The sequence below is a fragment of the Prinia subflava genome, chromosome Z, assembly GCF_021018805.1.
Source record: "Prinia subflava isolate CZ2003 ecotype Zambia chromosome Z, Cam_Psub_1.2, whole genome shotgun sequence".
NCBI lineage: Eukaryota > Metazoa > Chordata > Aves > Passeriformes > Cisticolidae > Prinia > Prinia subflava.
The window spans coordinates 12,028,010-12,043,875 of record NC_086283.1 but is presented as its reverse complement, the minus strand read 5'-3'; the positions used below and the strand labels follow the sequence as shown (position 1 = coordinate 12,043,875).

Here is a 15,866-nt window from a genome sequence, read left to right as displayed (position 1 = left end):
AGAGTGGGACTGACCCCATTACTGCTGCTGCAGTCAATTAGCATCCCAGTAGGAGTGCTGAAGTGCCCATATCCATATCCATCATTCTATGTTAATTCATTCATTTGGAAACACTTTCAAGACACTGATTTCCCCCCTACCCACAAGTCCTGATTTGGATGCTACTATTTCCCAGGCTTTGGAAGCGTGTGTGACAACATGCTGCACTCAGTGTGTGGCCGTGGAAGAGGGCATGTTGACTTCTCCTTTGTTGGTGGGAACACAGAGCCTTTTGTATTGAGCTTCTTAGGAGTGCAGTTTTTAAAGCCGTCCCTGTGCCACGGTAATGGTGTGAGGTAAAAGGGTTTTGGGGAGGTCTTGCATTGGGAGCAGGGTTAAGCATAAGATGAATTGGTTAGTATCAGGTTTGTAAGGGAATGTTGTTACCATTGCTATTATCTGGCTCAAACCTTGCATCAGCTAGAGCTCTTTGCAAAAATCTGAAGTTTGGCACCACGGTCTCATCCAGGGTGCCCCGGCTCACACCCTCTGTATTTCTGTAATGACTTACTCCCTCAGATTGTTTCCTTGGAACAGATGGCAAGTTGCTTGAATTTTTCTTGTGGTAAGGGAATGAACACTTCATTTCAACCACTAATGCTCTGTCAGTTCATGCTCTTGAATTAGATATATATTGTAAGAAGGAACTTGAGTGTCTCCATTTGACCTAATTGCCCTGTCAGGTCACAGATGTCCATATCTGTATGGAGAAGAAAACCTACAAAGCTACACTAACCTGCTGTTCCCCTAACCTGGCATATTGTTGCCATTTTAAGTAGGCATATATACATAATGTGTATGTATATATACTGCCTTTTATAAGTCGGCATTTTTCTGAGATGTTTTACTTCTAAGGTCTTCAACTTTATTCATGTTTCTACTTTTGTCATGCTTATTGTTCCCTCTTGCTAGCGTGGTTTGGCTTTTGTTCTTCATCTCTATACTCGAAAAGCACCGCAAAACCTCACCTTGGAGGGGCTGTATTGTATCAAAGGTGAAGTATTGGTCCTGTTGAACTTCTAAATAGTAACTTTGTTAGTGTGTTATCCATTTTGGGTCAAGAAAAGGTTGTGCAAGATGTTTATCTCATGCTTCATTTCTTATCTGTGCATGGCTGTTGAGCTGGTGACCTGTAGCAGAGTATATGGAGATCAGAATACTGTGGGGTGCAAAAAGTTATTGTAATTCTCTCCAGTTAATCTCGAGAGGTTAGAGGACAACCTTTTTGGAAATCTGGAGGGAAAAGGAAAAAGCACGTCCCCAACTATGTTGCAAATCTTTCTTTTACAGAATTTGTTTCTTACTGTAACAAAGTGCAAGACTCCTGCTGAAAGTAATGCAAGTTTAGCTTGCATGTGATTGTTGCAGGTCAGCTTGAATTGTTTAATGTGAATGCAACAAAATTTTAAAGTGATAATTTAAGCATATTAAAATAATTTCAGTATCAAATTCAAGTAGGGATAGGTCTTACAGTTTTTGTAGCCATGTTTGTGCTAATTATTCAAAATTCTATTCACAGTGTGTTCTTGTTTTTATTTAAGGTATGAAAATCCTTTAGTCTCAACATGCCTAAACATATTTTCTTTGCTATAATTGTGCTAAGTTGCCACTTAAATCTAGCAGTTTAGAAGACAGGGAAAACACCCTGTGCTCCCTGAAAAAATCAAAACTTTTTGTGGATTAGCGGTACAGGCTGTAACTGAACACTAGCGAGAGGCATGAAATGCTTCCAGACCATTCAGTGTCTAGAAGAGCCACTCAGGGACGTGTGGTGTGAATCTAGGACCTCCCTCTGGTAAGTTGCATAATTTTAGGATATCTGATGCCTTCTAATAGGTGGCCGGAGAAGAATGTCTGAAGCTGTTGGTTTCAAGAAAGACATGATGGATGGCTGTGTGAAGAACTCAGATCCTTCTGTGGCATTTTCATTGTTTCACTGAACATTGCCTTTTAGAAAAGGGTTGAATAAAAAATGATGTATTTGTGAGCAGAAAGCTTTCGCCTAGCATTGGTTTGTTAAATAGGCAGGAAATATGCAAGCAGTGCCTTTTCAGATCAGGCTGATATGAATCCTTGATGTCACCAGCTCATATGACATGAGAACATTGCTCACCAAAGGTCACTGGCTGCACGTTAAGTCTCACTTTCTGCTTCCATGTGTGTTGTTACTCCTGCTTTCCACCTGCAGAAGCAGGACTAGAGATGCTATTGGTGTTTGGTGATTGATAAAGCGTGCCTTTAATCATGGTCTTGGGTGGGAAGCCCCTGGACCCTTCTGGTTCTGGTGGTCATCCTGAGTCTATGATGGCCTCAGCATAACCCATCTTAACCTGCCTAATGAAGGAGACAGGGAACAGGCAAGACTGTGATATTTCTGCCTTTTTTTTAATGTTCCCGTAAACTAAAGGTGGAGCCTTGGTGATTTTGGAAACTGTCTGCATTCTCTGTGTCACCTCAATATATGGGGGTGGTTTTGCTTGATTGGGTTCTTTTCCCCCCAGCCCACATTTTGCAGCTGAAAGTTGATTTCTTTTGTCTCAAGGAGCTGTTTTGCGAACATTATTGCACTGCTGCTCAAGTTTTGTCTCACTGAAGTGAGTTGTATGGTGGTGTGTGTTTGAAAGTTTGTCACAGGTGATGGATGTGTCCTGCTGTGGGGAAGGGGGACAGCAGCAGACCCAGCTGGAGTGAACCTCCAAGCAGGAAGCTGCATGAAGGCAGAGCAGCCCTGCCAGGACAGTTCTCCTGCCCTGCTTTTCAACTTTCGTGGATATTTGCTCTTGCTGGTTTTGGTCAGTAGGTGAAGAGATTTTCATTGCTTTAGAAAGGCATATTTTTTCTTGGATTTGGACTGATGTGGAGAATCTCTTTTGAGGATAAACTTTCAGCAGTGAACATCCGATATGATATATTCTGAATATCTTTTCATTTTGAAATTGTCTTTCTTCTGCCAAAGGATAAATTATCACACTACCAGCTGTCACCAGAGCTGTATCGTGAGTGGCCTACACAGACTTGAAGTATACAAAACTGAGTGACAATCTGGGTAGTAGGGCAAGACACAAAAAACCAAATCATCATGGCTCTAACCAAAATATTGGTCAAAAAGAGTAAGGACCAGAAACTTTGCTCTTCATTTGATATAGTTGATGCTGAATTCAAGAAAAGCAAGATAAAAACAACAACAACAACAAAACCACACACACAAAAAAAACCAAAACCAAAAACAACCACAAAAAACCAGGTACCCACTGATATTTTTCTATAAGACTTTTCCAAACTTTTATTTGCAGCAATTCATTATGTAATGTTTACTTCTGGAAATTATGTGAAATCTAGCAGGAGTCTTCCTAAAGTAAAAGTTGTTGTTGCTGTGGAATAGTTAGTGAAAAATCTGAAATTATATGCCTGAAAAATTTCTTGGACCTAATGTGTCAGCTGTATGATCACGTTTTCCAAAAGCCTTCTCCTTATGTGTTGGTCAGGCTTTAACTCTTTAGCTTTGAAGGCATTCAAGAGGCTATGTCTAGATCTCAGTGGCTGAGAATAGTTTAAATTACATGGAAACCTGTGACACTTGTGTGGAGAATCAATATTTTGTACAATTGTCAACAATGATAATAACATAAAATATTCCCCCAAACAAAGAAAGCCACACCAAAAAAAATCCACAGAAGAACCAACAAATCAAAAAAATAAACCCCAACCCACCAAATGAAAATAGCAGAAAGCCCCCAAACCTGCAGGCTTTCGATACCATCTGTCTTGGATCAAGTTGGAAAAATGAATGCATATTGTGTTTTGTTGTTTTACTTGGAATTGTTTCCTAGCTTTGCCTGTAACCACCAGTGTATATAGGATTTTTTTTCAGAACACTAGAGCTGTCTTGTTTTTAGTCCCAAAATTTAAGACTCTAAGTGATTTAAATGTTTGTTTCCTTAGATGTGACAGTATTCATTGTAAACTCTGCTTCAGCTAGGGAGGGTTTATTTTTCTGTGTCTTAGCTTTGAAATGTCCTGATTTTAGTTTAGTAGTGTAGGGCTACATACATACTAACAGGGGAGGAGGGGAAAAAAAGAAAGTGAAAATAATAATAATAAAAATACACTAGAGAGCTGTTGTGGCTAACAGGCTTAAGCTTCCAGGATTCCTCTGCAAGCCTAGACTTTGAATGGCCAGACACATTCCACTGCATAGTGTCAAGCTGAGAGCAAGTAGTAGACTGTTCCAGGAAGTAAGTTCGAAGGGTTGAGTTTTCTTCACTGTTTTTTCAGAGCTATTTAATAACCAGCTTTATTCATTGTTTAGCTGTGTGTGTAACTTTGAGATCTCCAGATGTCCAAGGAAGAAAAAAAATGTTGCAGTATAACTCAGACTTTAGGTTACTATAATTAGTTACAGTGCAACTCAGCAGCGAAACTCAGAAGATGGCTAAAATATAGCAAGAAATTTTGTCAAAGTTCTCAGCTGCAACAAGTACACAAGCATTTTCCTCTCTGGAGCTTTAGTTAAGAAGGTTTTGCATGGGTGTATGTTTGGTCTTGGATGTCTGTAATGCATCTGGCAATCGAATGGTAAGGCAAATTTACTTAACGTGAGGGTCTTCATTTTGCAGTCAAAAAATTTGTCCTGAATAGCTCCCTGTTTGCTCTGGACAACTGCTTTTTGTTGTACACTGCCTAAAAAAAAGCTGATAGTTTTCATGTGGTCTTCTCACACGGGCCTCTAGCATAGAGGACAAATGCATTTTTATTTATAAAGAGGTGTGTGTAAAAATAAATATTTATACACAAATATGATCTTAAAGAATATATAATAATAGTGTACCACTGTCTATAGTAACAGTGTTTTGCATCTATTAAAAAATGTATACACAAAACTCCCACACTTGGAACTGTATAAAAAAAAAGTCACATAAAAGTTTAAGGTCAAGCAAGCTAAAACAGTGTATTGCATGCGTGTGTACATATATATGTAAGTAATTTCAAAATGGAAAATTAAATTTGAAATTGTTGTATGTTCTCATGAGCTTTATTAGCTTATGATAAAGATTTGTGTGTCTTAGCTAAAAACAGCTGTATGAATTTATTAAATAATATGCAACTGCTTTAAAATGTGTTTCTTGTTTTCTGTGGGCTTTTTATTGGACTCTTTTTCTGCAATATTTCATACTTGGGGTTTTAGCCAGTATTTGACTGGCTTAAAACAAATTACTGCTATAATAGTCCCTTGATGTATAAAAGGCAGGATACCCACAAGGACTTACTAATGTCTCCTGTTTTGTTTTTTTTTTTTCTTTGTGCTAGAAGTTTGCATTTGACTAATCCTAAGGAGTTCTCTTTCCATTGCATGGAGGACACATACATATAGAACTGTGCTTTTGTGAAGGTTGTGGCACTGTCAGAATATTAGCCATGATTGATTTATTTGTTACTTTCCATGCACTTAAAAGCATGATTGTGTCTGAAATGAGTCATCATCTTTTACATGTTTAAGATTGCCTTTTACTTCCATGTTACCAAAGGGAGCTGCCATAAGCCTTAGTGCCTTTATACTTAAAATATGAAGCCCCTGTTGATGTAGCATGGAGAAGTTTCTGCACTCCAATACGTTTCTTCTGCATTTCCTCCATGGCTGCTGAGCTGCATGCTCAACAGAGTTGGCACAAGTGCAGTTCAGACTCCAGCCTTTTCTGCTAGTTCTGTGGGTGTGGTGGCTAGGCTTGGGTTTCACCTTGAAATGGACTTGTACAGTTTTTGCAGAGTGACGCTTTGGGATAGCATTCAGGTGAGTTGTCCTCTCTGGACAGATTATTTGTGCCAGTAACCAATTCTTGCAGTGTCTGAACTTCTCTCCATTTTCTCCTTACTTATATGGTGCAGCTTGACATTATCTCAGTTCTTTGAAGCAAGCAAGTTGTCTTCTGCTTTTTTATGCATGCCTGGATTCTGGATAGGGGAAAGTGAAGCAATGGCTGATGTATCATGAGGAATTCAATTTGTAGTAGCATTTTCTTGCCACTGGCTGTTATTTTTTGTCAGATCAGTTTTTGGTTCACACTCCCTACTTCATTCTCTGCTTTGCTTTCATCTGTAGAATTGCTTCATTAGTTGCGTTTCCTTTTCACTGCTGCCATGTACAAGGCTCTTTGTCCTGGGAGAGATACTGAAAAGAAAAAAATAAATGTATCTTTAAATTACACAGTATAATGAATTGTGTGATTTGTACTTCTAAATTGGATGTTCTGGCAAGCATGGAGTGATTGCATCATGGTTGATGCAGAAAAGGTATATCCCATTAAGAGGAGCTAAATCAAAACTATGAAAACCTTATGAAAACAAGATGACACATATTTGGCTACTAAGATTACTAAGGAGATGGGTGTTCAGTTAGTTGAACTAATTTTATCATCTGTAAAAGAATAAACATAACACTGGGAAGGGAGAACATACACCATTTTATGCTCTGCAGACATTGTCATATGTATGGCCTTTGCAGGATGGAAATTAATTTCTTCGGCAGTAGCTGAGCTCAGTCTCTTTTGTCACTTCACACTTAACCTTTATTAGAGAAAGCTAACTCTGATTTCCATTGTGTTTGTTTGGGATATTGGCCTCAGCAATATAATTTAGCAAGTTTCCAAACTGTTTACTCCAGATGAGACTTGAAGCTTCTGTTCTGATACAAATCAGGTAGCTCCTAAGGTGTTGCCTCTTTGACAGTCTCAAGAAATTATGTGCTTTACTTGTGGAGTTAATTTGTGTTGGCTGTCCAAAAAAATCCCAAACCCCAAAAAACTAACCGCTACTGCAGGAAAGACGTGCAGGTCCCAAAAGCTAAAGCAGCCTTACAAATTTTGTGTGTATTTCTAGTTATATTTTCATTTCATTTTTTCTTTCTGTCTCTCTGAGGAATTCAGTAGGCAGTATTTTTTACCCACTGGCATATATTTTCCTAGGGAGGAACCTGGATCAGTTCTGTAAACTCTCTGAACAGAAGAATAATTGTCAGAGAGAAGACAGCCAGTTAAAATAAATAGGGCTCTTAAGGCATGCTGGCAGCATGAGAACACAACTGAGCTCCTTGAGAGAATGCTTAGGGAAAGCTAAGCATTCTCTCAAGGATGTTAGGCCCTTAAATATCTTCAGACGTTCGGGCACATGACTGTAAATTGTTTTCCATCACTCAAGTGTTTCAAAAGTATTTTTTGAAATTTTTTTTTTGAATTACCTGTGGAATTGCATTTTATGGAAATGGTTTGCTCTGGTTCACCCCTGGAAAATGTATGGTTTATCCAAAGTCTGTACCCTCCCTGCAGTATCCTGTATCTGTAACCTCATTGGCTGGAGAATGTCACCGCACCCCTTTGAACCTTGGTGTTAAGAATGCAAAGGCAGAAGGCTCTGCCTCTTTTTGCCCTTCTTCCTCCTGGAGGTCTCTGGATGCTCCCTTTCCCTCTCCCCCTTCCCCTTCTCCCCTTCCCTTCCCCTCTCCCTCAGTGAATAAACCCTCACCTCATCAGCACCCCACCGGCGTCTGAGTCTCTTTGCCTGCCAGCACGGGAACACCTGCGACCATAGGACCTGGGGGTCTCCCGGGGGACCCTCCCCAGGGACCCCCCAAAATTTAAACTACAACAATTACCCATGTGCTTTCTGCAAATATGATTCTAGTCACAATAATCTGAATTATTTTGCCTTAGTCCTTTTGACAACTTATTTTTTGGCATTGTGACGTTATTTCTTCTCCAAATCAGACCATTAGTTGTATCTTGTTATTCAAGAAGTTATTGCCCATCCTATCTTTTTTTTTGTGTCTTTGTTCTCCTGAATGCTTCTAGAGGCTTGTAGAAGCAAGATCAAATGCTTAGTCTTGTTACATACCAATAGAGCTCCACTTGAATAGAATAGTTTCTTTATTCATCTTTGATGTAAGTGTGACTTTTCACTCATTTTAATAATCCTTTGAATTTCAGTTGGCGTTTCCACATTAACTCGGATGTTAGTACCTGGATAAAATGTTTAAGCTACATAAATAGATGAATTGTACCAGAAGTTATTGCTGTATATATAATTAGCTACTTCCTTTTCACACCAGCAAGGTCAAAAGGAGGGACTGTACTTTCTAATTACTGCTACCGGACTTGCAGTAATCATAAGGTAGTGGCATTCTGTCAAAAACTAAAGTTGAAGGCCCCTTTTCTGAAACTGTTTCTCCTTCCTTACATTCTGCAACAGTTGGATTGCTGTAAGGGAAGGTAGCAAAGGTTCTTGCTCACAGAAGAGCTGAGCTGCAAGGAAACCATGATCAGTCAAGTCATGACAAGTGAGAGATGGTACCAGTTAATAATCCTTCTGGCATTGGCACGTGGAAACTGTTCCTGCTTATTAGCAACCTGTTCTGGGGCAAGAGAGAGAAGCTGGGAGCTGCTGATGGCATTCAGGTTCATTTGTTTGGTGTTAGGTGACTGTAAAATTAAAGAGCACATATTCAAAAGGCCTTTACATGGTGCGGTTAGTCTGTTTTGTAAACCTAATGTATGTTTTTGGATCCTTGTTTGCATCAACCCAGTTGTGTGTAAGAGTGATTTAAGCTATGTGGTGGCCTCTCCTGTTTTAAGTAGTCGACATTCTCTCATGCTCCTCTGTAGATGTGTAGTTCCACATTTAGTGCATGCAAGGATGGATAGAATGAGTGATTGGTGTATGCAACACATCATTGAAAGTGCCAAAACACAGTTAGTTTGGTTTTATTTGGTGTGGGTTTTATTGTTTATTTGTTGTTGTGGGAGACAGTAGGTATATATTGAAGGTAAGAGAAAAGTTTTAAGGAAAAAAGAAAGGGTTGAAACCATTTGGCTTTTTCCTAGAATGTAAACCCACATGCATGCTCAGCCATGTTTGCTTAGAGGGAAAACTCAAACTGTTTTAGTTTTTCTTTGACATAATTTCTGAATGTGGGACTATAGGGATACACAACTCAATCATGTTAAAATGTATGTTGTTGTCAGGGTTACTGCTGTCAGAACTGAGAATGAAATGTGAGAGATGGTTTTGTGGTTCTTTGCTGGCAAAATACATGGATGCCTGTGGGCTCTCCCCATTTTCCCATGGGCTGTAATAGCCAAAGGGCTGGTTTGGGTCTGCTTCAACTGACTGACTGCTGCATCACAGCAATGGAGCTGCATACGGAGCAAAAGGGATGAAGCAGGCCTGGGAGGACAGGCCAGGAGGCAAGGCCAGCCCTCTCACCAGGACTGGGATGGGACCTGCTGTTGTGGTCCACAGCCAGGTCAAGAAGAATGGTTTGTGCTGTGTCTTACACTTTTTTCCCTTATACATTATTTTTAATGGTTATTTAATGGTTCTGCTGTGCATGCCTTAGGTTACAGCTTTATAAATCAGTCTGAAAACACCTTCTAAGTTACAGGGAGAAAAAGGAGAGAAATGGAAATAAAGCAAGTGGGAGTAGAGCCACATGGAGCAAGGTGAAGGCAAGGGTTCCTAGTGGTGATACATAGCAAAGTACTCTGGTAATCAGACGGGTTTTCTGACCTAAGCTAACTTTGATCCTTGCTTTGTTTGGGGAAAAGCTTTGGCTTACTTGAAGGACTGCCTCATAGCCCCTTTTTATAGCTGCTTGTGTCAGCGCTTTCCACAGCAAACCCTACATTAGAGTTCTTATAACATGGCTGTATAAATTTGATCTGGACTTTAAAACTGGCATGTATGTTCTTGATTTGGAAGCAGCTATCAAAGCTGGCTGGCTAATCTGTTGGCTATGTGAGTAATATTGCTGTAGTAAAGGCTTAAGGAACACGATATAGCTCTCAGTTTCCACTGAGTGCAAAGGAAGCTTATTTGCCACAAAGAGCAGGTGTTCTAATGCTTTTTTTTCCCTTCTCATGCAGAAGTTTTAAGCTGGACCTCAAGTGTCCCAAACATGTCAGGAGTCTGTAGTGTAGGTTTTTGCTTCCTTCCCATCAGGGAAGCAGGTGAGGAAGGGCTTTGGTGAGCCATCCCATTAGGTCTATCATGCTGGAGCACAGCATTACCCTGTTTGTGCTTGTGGTGGTCAGTGTTGGCCCTGAGAGTTCCATGCTCAGTCTCTGTGGGTTTGTGAGGTCCTGGAGGAGCAGGAGTTGGGTCAGATGTGCAATTTCTGTGGTTGAGTTGGTGCTGTTACATAGCATTAGTGTGTTCCCCCTTGTATTTTGGAGTGAACTTCTGTTTCTCTCATTAATTCACCAAAGGGACACTTTGTAGCTTACTGTGTGCTCTACGTATGTTTGTGAGGTTGCTGTTAAAATACTGATTATCAGTGCAAGGTGATACTTTGGTCAGGTGAAATGAAGCTAGGTATAAGCAAAGTAGTAACAGGTAATGAGTGTAAATATAAGCATAAAGTGTACTGTAGCAAACTGATAAAGCCCTGTGGTTTGAAAAGGCAGGATGTTTTTTGATAAAAGGCTTTGCCCCTTTGCTTATGCAATGTTCTTTCTCTAGATGAGTATGTTGTATTTTGGCTTTTTACTTACTTAAAATGCTTATTAAGGGGAAAAATGTAGACTAAAATAGAAGCAGGAGTGGTAGTGACACAAAGATCATTATCTGGTTGCTTTCTGCTTTGATTATACATGACTTTAAACTGAATTTCTACAGCCCACTGTGTATCAAGTGCTCAAGAGGTAAAAATCAAGCCGGAGGGCTATCAGCTAGCTTAGGGAGTTTTAAATTGGGACCAATCAGTTACATTCTCAGAGCAAGTTGCAGATAACATGGAAGCATGTTTGTGCAATGGCAGAACATTTACTGTCAGAATACAAAACAGTTTCTTAGGGAAAGTCATTATCGTGTACCATCATACAACATGGTTGCAGCTAAGATAGATTCAAGGCAAACAGTTTGGAAAACATAAAAGGCAGCCTCCATCTCTAGTCAAATAGACCTTTGTCCTATGAGTAACTGCAATTTAAGTAATTCATTTATTACTGCATAAAAGCAAAATAATCACAGCTCAAAGAAGAGTTGCTTGTCAAGTTTTATTCTTAGTTATATGAGGAAAAAATAGGTGGTTATATGTTAAACAGAAGTTAATTAGGCTGCAAATTACATTGATTCAGAGATAGATGGACATGTGTGTGCACACATGCAATTGCCCTGGAAGGACTCTTTCAAAATATCTAATTAAAGCTTAAGAGTAAATGTAAAAAAGCTGTTGGTTATTGCAAAAGAAAACAGTGTGCTGGATAAAATTTAGCTCAGTAAAACTGTTGTGTTCCAGGGTATTTTGGCCTGTTTGCATTTCAAAACCTGAGCAGTAGAACTACGCTGAGATGACTTTTTATACCTTGATTTTGAAGTCCACCCTAGATAAAAAACTTCTTTACTTTTGTTCTGTCTCCAATTGGAATGTGGTTTTGAACAATATTTTTGATTTTGAAATTCTGATGTTGAAAACCATAAGAGCAACAATTTTCTTTTAATTTTTTCAAAATTTGCTTGCCAAACGAAACTGAAATATAACATTAGATGGGCGATTTCACTTGTGTTTTTTAGAAAGCATCCTGAGCATCCCTGGATGGCACAGGCTAGTTTTTGTAGCTGTTGCTGTGGAGGGGCAGAGGTTTCCTGCCGGGGGCTGCGGGGGTGAGTGGCCTCAGCAGGTGCCTGCTCATGAAATGTCTCTCCTGCTTGCCTCCCCTTCAGTCTCGGAATGAGCTTTCCAGACTACAGAGACGGGGAATTAAGTGGGAGGAAAGATTCCTGGCTTGGCAATTTTGTAGCTTTCTAGTCTGTGGTGTAGCATCAAGAAAAAAAGTCTTTTTTTTTTTTTTTTCTCTAATTCATGATTGATTTTAAAAACCTTCCTCATACTATAAATACAGAATTAAAACAGAATCATCAAGGATTTGAACAATATTTGTGGTGCTTAGAGGTTAGTTGGATTATTAGATAGCCCATTTTGTAGTTTTATTGCTATACTCTTTTCCATATACATCCTGTTGCATTGATTCCATATGGTGACACAGGCACATTTAATAAAGGTATGTTCTAAGGATCACCTTTTTTTCAAAGTAATTCTGTACTTTATGGGTGACTGATGCAGGATAATATTCCTAAGGTTAAATTTGTACTGTAAGAACAAAATCATTTGTACAGGACCAAAAAAAACCCACAAAGGGTTCAAAAGTAGCAATGAGATAAATACGTAGGTGATAATATATACATTTCTAATACATATAAATACGTATTCTATATATCTTGAAATTTTTTGAGTTCATTTCCATTGTGACAAGAAATATGGGCCTCCTTTATCTTGGTTTTGTTTTGAATACCTCTGCAATTTTGGTTCTAATGTGTACACAGTTTGGCATATGTAATCTTCATTATGTATACAAATTTATTATTTGTAATGGTAATGCACAGTTCTGCATCTAAGAAGTGTCAGAAGTGAGGGTCCCAGGGTCTGCAGTTTGAAAAAGATCCTTAATTATTTCAAATGTTTTAATTCCTCCTGCTGTGTTCAGTGTAGATGTTTATTTTTATATACTTGTGATAATACTCCTCTTGCACTGGTGGCAAAACTGCCCTTGTAGCTTCAGTGCCACTTCAGGATAGGTGCTTCAGAAGTCAGGGTTGCTGACCAGTGCAATCAGGGAATACTAACACTCTGGCTGAGATTTCCTAGAAGTATCAACCTCACCTCTCCTGCTTAGTGAGTCAGGTCTCTTATTCAGAATCAGTAGGTGTTACTTAGAAGTCTTATCCACTGTGTCTAGATAAGGAGATTACTACTCTGGCATCCCTCTGTGTGTGCAGTTCTTCACACTTTTGTCCAGTAGTTTGCTTGGATGTGTCTCTGACAGCCTCACCTATAAGGCATATTCAATTCTCTGTCTGTACAACAGGACCCATGGACATAGCTAGGGATTCATCACACTACTCAGGACCTAATTTCAGGAAATTTCATCCTGGAGTTTTGCTGAAATGATTTTAGAGCAGTATCACACATGCGCTTGCGAAGAGTTTCATCCCCCGGAGGCAACAGTTTAAGAATGACCTCTTGAAAGTCAAATGGTTGATTGTGGGTTGTTGTGTGTTGGCCACTATAATGAAACAGAAATATTTGGCTTTTTTTTTTTTTATTTAATAAATTTATTTTCATTTACACTCCTGGGGATGGTAAGGCTTCCCACCCTTCCATGAAAGCTGTTACCCTGAAGCTGGCTTTTGAAGTGTTAGTCCTGATCTGTGTGTAGGTTGCTTTTTTCCATTTTTTCATCACAAATTACAACATGTCAGCATCTTGTGCATTTGCGCACATTCTGAGAAAGCTAAATTTTATTCACTTGGGGAGTCCAATCACAAAGCACAGTGATCCATTTGACCTTTAGCTTTTAGCACCCTTACGTTCCTTTCCCTTTTCCAGACCTTGCTGGCAAATGTCAGCATGCTATAACATATCGGTTTAGGGATCTGTTTATGGCAGGTCCCACCCCTCACCCAAAGGTTTGAGGAGCTTTCCTATAAATAGCTATGTTGGTCATAGCTTTCTATATGGTTGTGGGCTTCCCTGATTGGTGTTTTATAGTAATCAGGCCTCTTAGCTCACAATTTGGGTATGAACACCACATTTTGGAGGACTTTTGCCTTTTTTGTTGAAACATTTTGTAAAAGGATTCAAAATACAACTTGCAATTCTTGTGACTTCAGCAAGTCAAGTAGTTTTTCTTGAAATCAAGGTTTTCCTTTTCCTTTCCTTTTTCCTTTGCTCATACTTTATTTGCGTGCTCTGCTAACTTTTCCTTGTTAGCACCCTCTGGTTTCAACTCTGGCTAAAATAGATGTGTTGATTCATAATGCTGCAGGCCTGGCTGTTTTGAATCTGAAGATATGACAAGTCTTCCTTGATCTCAGGCCTCTTTTCACCAGGTTAACACCAAATGGGAGAATTTTTCTGATTTTGTTGAAAATTTTCTGTTATGTTTAACTGCTAAAAATTGCTACTGCAATCATCAAGTATGGAGTTGATGTTGAAAAATGGCAGCAGTGATACACTGAATGTGAAATTTCTTTGGTTTAGTCTATATGTTGTCAAGTGGTAATATTTTTGGAGTTTTGCATATGTCTTGCAACATTACACAGTATTTTTTCTCAGTTAAAGTATTTGTCTTCAGATGCTGTCCTGTACATGTCACAGCTGTCATGTATTTCTAATCACTTGGATTTTAGGAAAGCCTTAACCATATCATGTAGACTGATGGGACGCCTTCCGCAGGTTTACCCTGCACAAATGCAGAAACTGGACTCCTCATATTTCATGCATGATTACCTCTTTACCTACAGACAGTTTTCATATGTATTCAAGGTGAATTCCACTTTTGGGAATGAAGAGAAAGTAATTTTACTGTTTGCAGCACTTCCCTAAAAGCAGTGATTTCCTCAAGGAGCAGACTCATGCTTGCAGGCAGAGGACAGAGTTGTGAGGTTGTTGTTGCACAGCACCAGCAGCTGTAACATCTCTGCTATAAGATAAGAAATACCTCTGGAAACATAGAAGGAATTTACACCACTGTAAAATGATTAGCAGATTGAGGACTGGGGATATAAATCAGTGCATAGATATCACGATATGTTGCTTTAATTTCTGTTTCTGTTCTTGGGAATGAAGATAGTTGAAATTCAGTTGCACCAGACGAGAAGTTTAATTTATTGTTCAGTTGGGAACAATAATGTGAAGTTTACAGAGGCTTCTGTTGCAATATGGTTTCATTCAAGTAGACCAAAGGCAGTTGAACTGAACTTGGGCAGTGACCTTGATCAGAGTCAGACTTCTTAAGAGGCTTTTCTTATCCTGATCTGAGTATACTGCAGGTCACTGGGGCCTTTAAACCTACTGAGAGAAAGGGAAAACAATGCCCTGCAACCAGCTTGTGTATGATGTTGAACTTTTGACTTCATAGTAGTTGCAGCTGGGAAAAAGTCAGCGTCACTATTAACAGAGTCTTCCCTGCACATGACCAGTCCTTGACAAATAAATGAACTTTGAAGAGAATTTTAAATGGAAAATCTAAAATGGAAAAAGCTGGTTTACATTCTTTCTCTCTCCTCTTGTGAGAAAAATTTCATGTATGAAGAGAAAGGTGGCTGGAACTTGGAGTTCAGGAAACTGTGAGTGCCTGACCCTGCTTGTGTCTCTTCCTGAATGTCCCTAGCTTCCAGCCAGTAAAGTAGAAGTGGAGTCTGATTTTGAAGAACAGGCTATACTGTGCAATACTTTCCTGTCATTAAAGTGAAATAAGAATCAATACCTACAGGTATTGCAGGGATTTTCACAGGACTTGCAAATGAGAAAAGGTATCTTTTTTTTTTCTTTCCATGAAACAGCACTGTGAATAAAATATTGTGATTTTGTGTTCAGTATAAACATAACCTGTCCAAGTTTCTCATTTACCATTCTTGGCACATTTCAGCTTAATGACGGTGGCAAGGCAGCCCAAGCACAAGTTGGAATTGGTGATGTGGTTCTCACCATTGATGGGATAAGCACGGATGGGATGACTCATCTGGAAGCACAAAACAAGATCAAGGCATGTACAGGCAATTTGAACATGACACTGCAAAGGTAAGATTCTTTATTTATTCTTTTCTTTACTTAAAGAGAATTGATCATCATCCTAACAGTAGTTTGGAGGATAAAAACGTGTAAGTGGTTTGGCAAAGTCCATGGAGTTAAATGGCAGTGATTGAAAGATATGTTGCCATAGCCTGCAGTCTGTCTTGATTTACAGCATTTTAGAAAACTTATTAGATGTTAATGATGT

At 39.2% G+C, this 15,866-nt stretch overlaps 1 protein-coding gene across 7 annotated transcripts in view; it reads left to right on the top strand.

Annotated features, from left to right (window-relative positions):
• The window catches only part of PDLIM5 (PDZ and LIM domain 5), a 123,648-nt gene that overhangs the window by 26,348 nt on the left and 81,434 nt on the right, over window positions 1–15,866 (top strand). For all 7 annotated transcript variants that reach the window (XM_063421489.1, XM_063421487.1, XM_063421491.1 and 4 more), the window contains exon 3: window positions 15,516–15,667. In XM_063421489.1, the coding sequence (XP_063277559.1) occupies window positions 15,516–15,667 (152 nt within the window). The remainder of the gene's footprint in view (window positions 1–15,515; window positions 15,668–15,866) is intronic.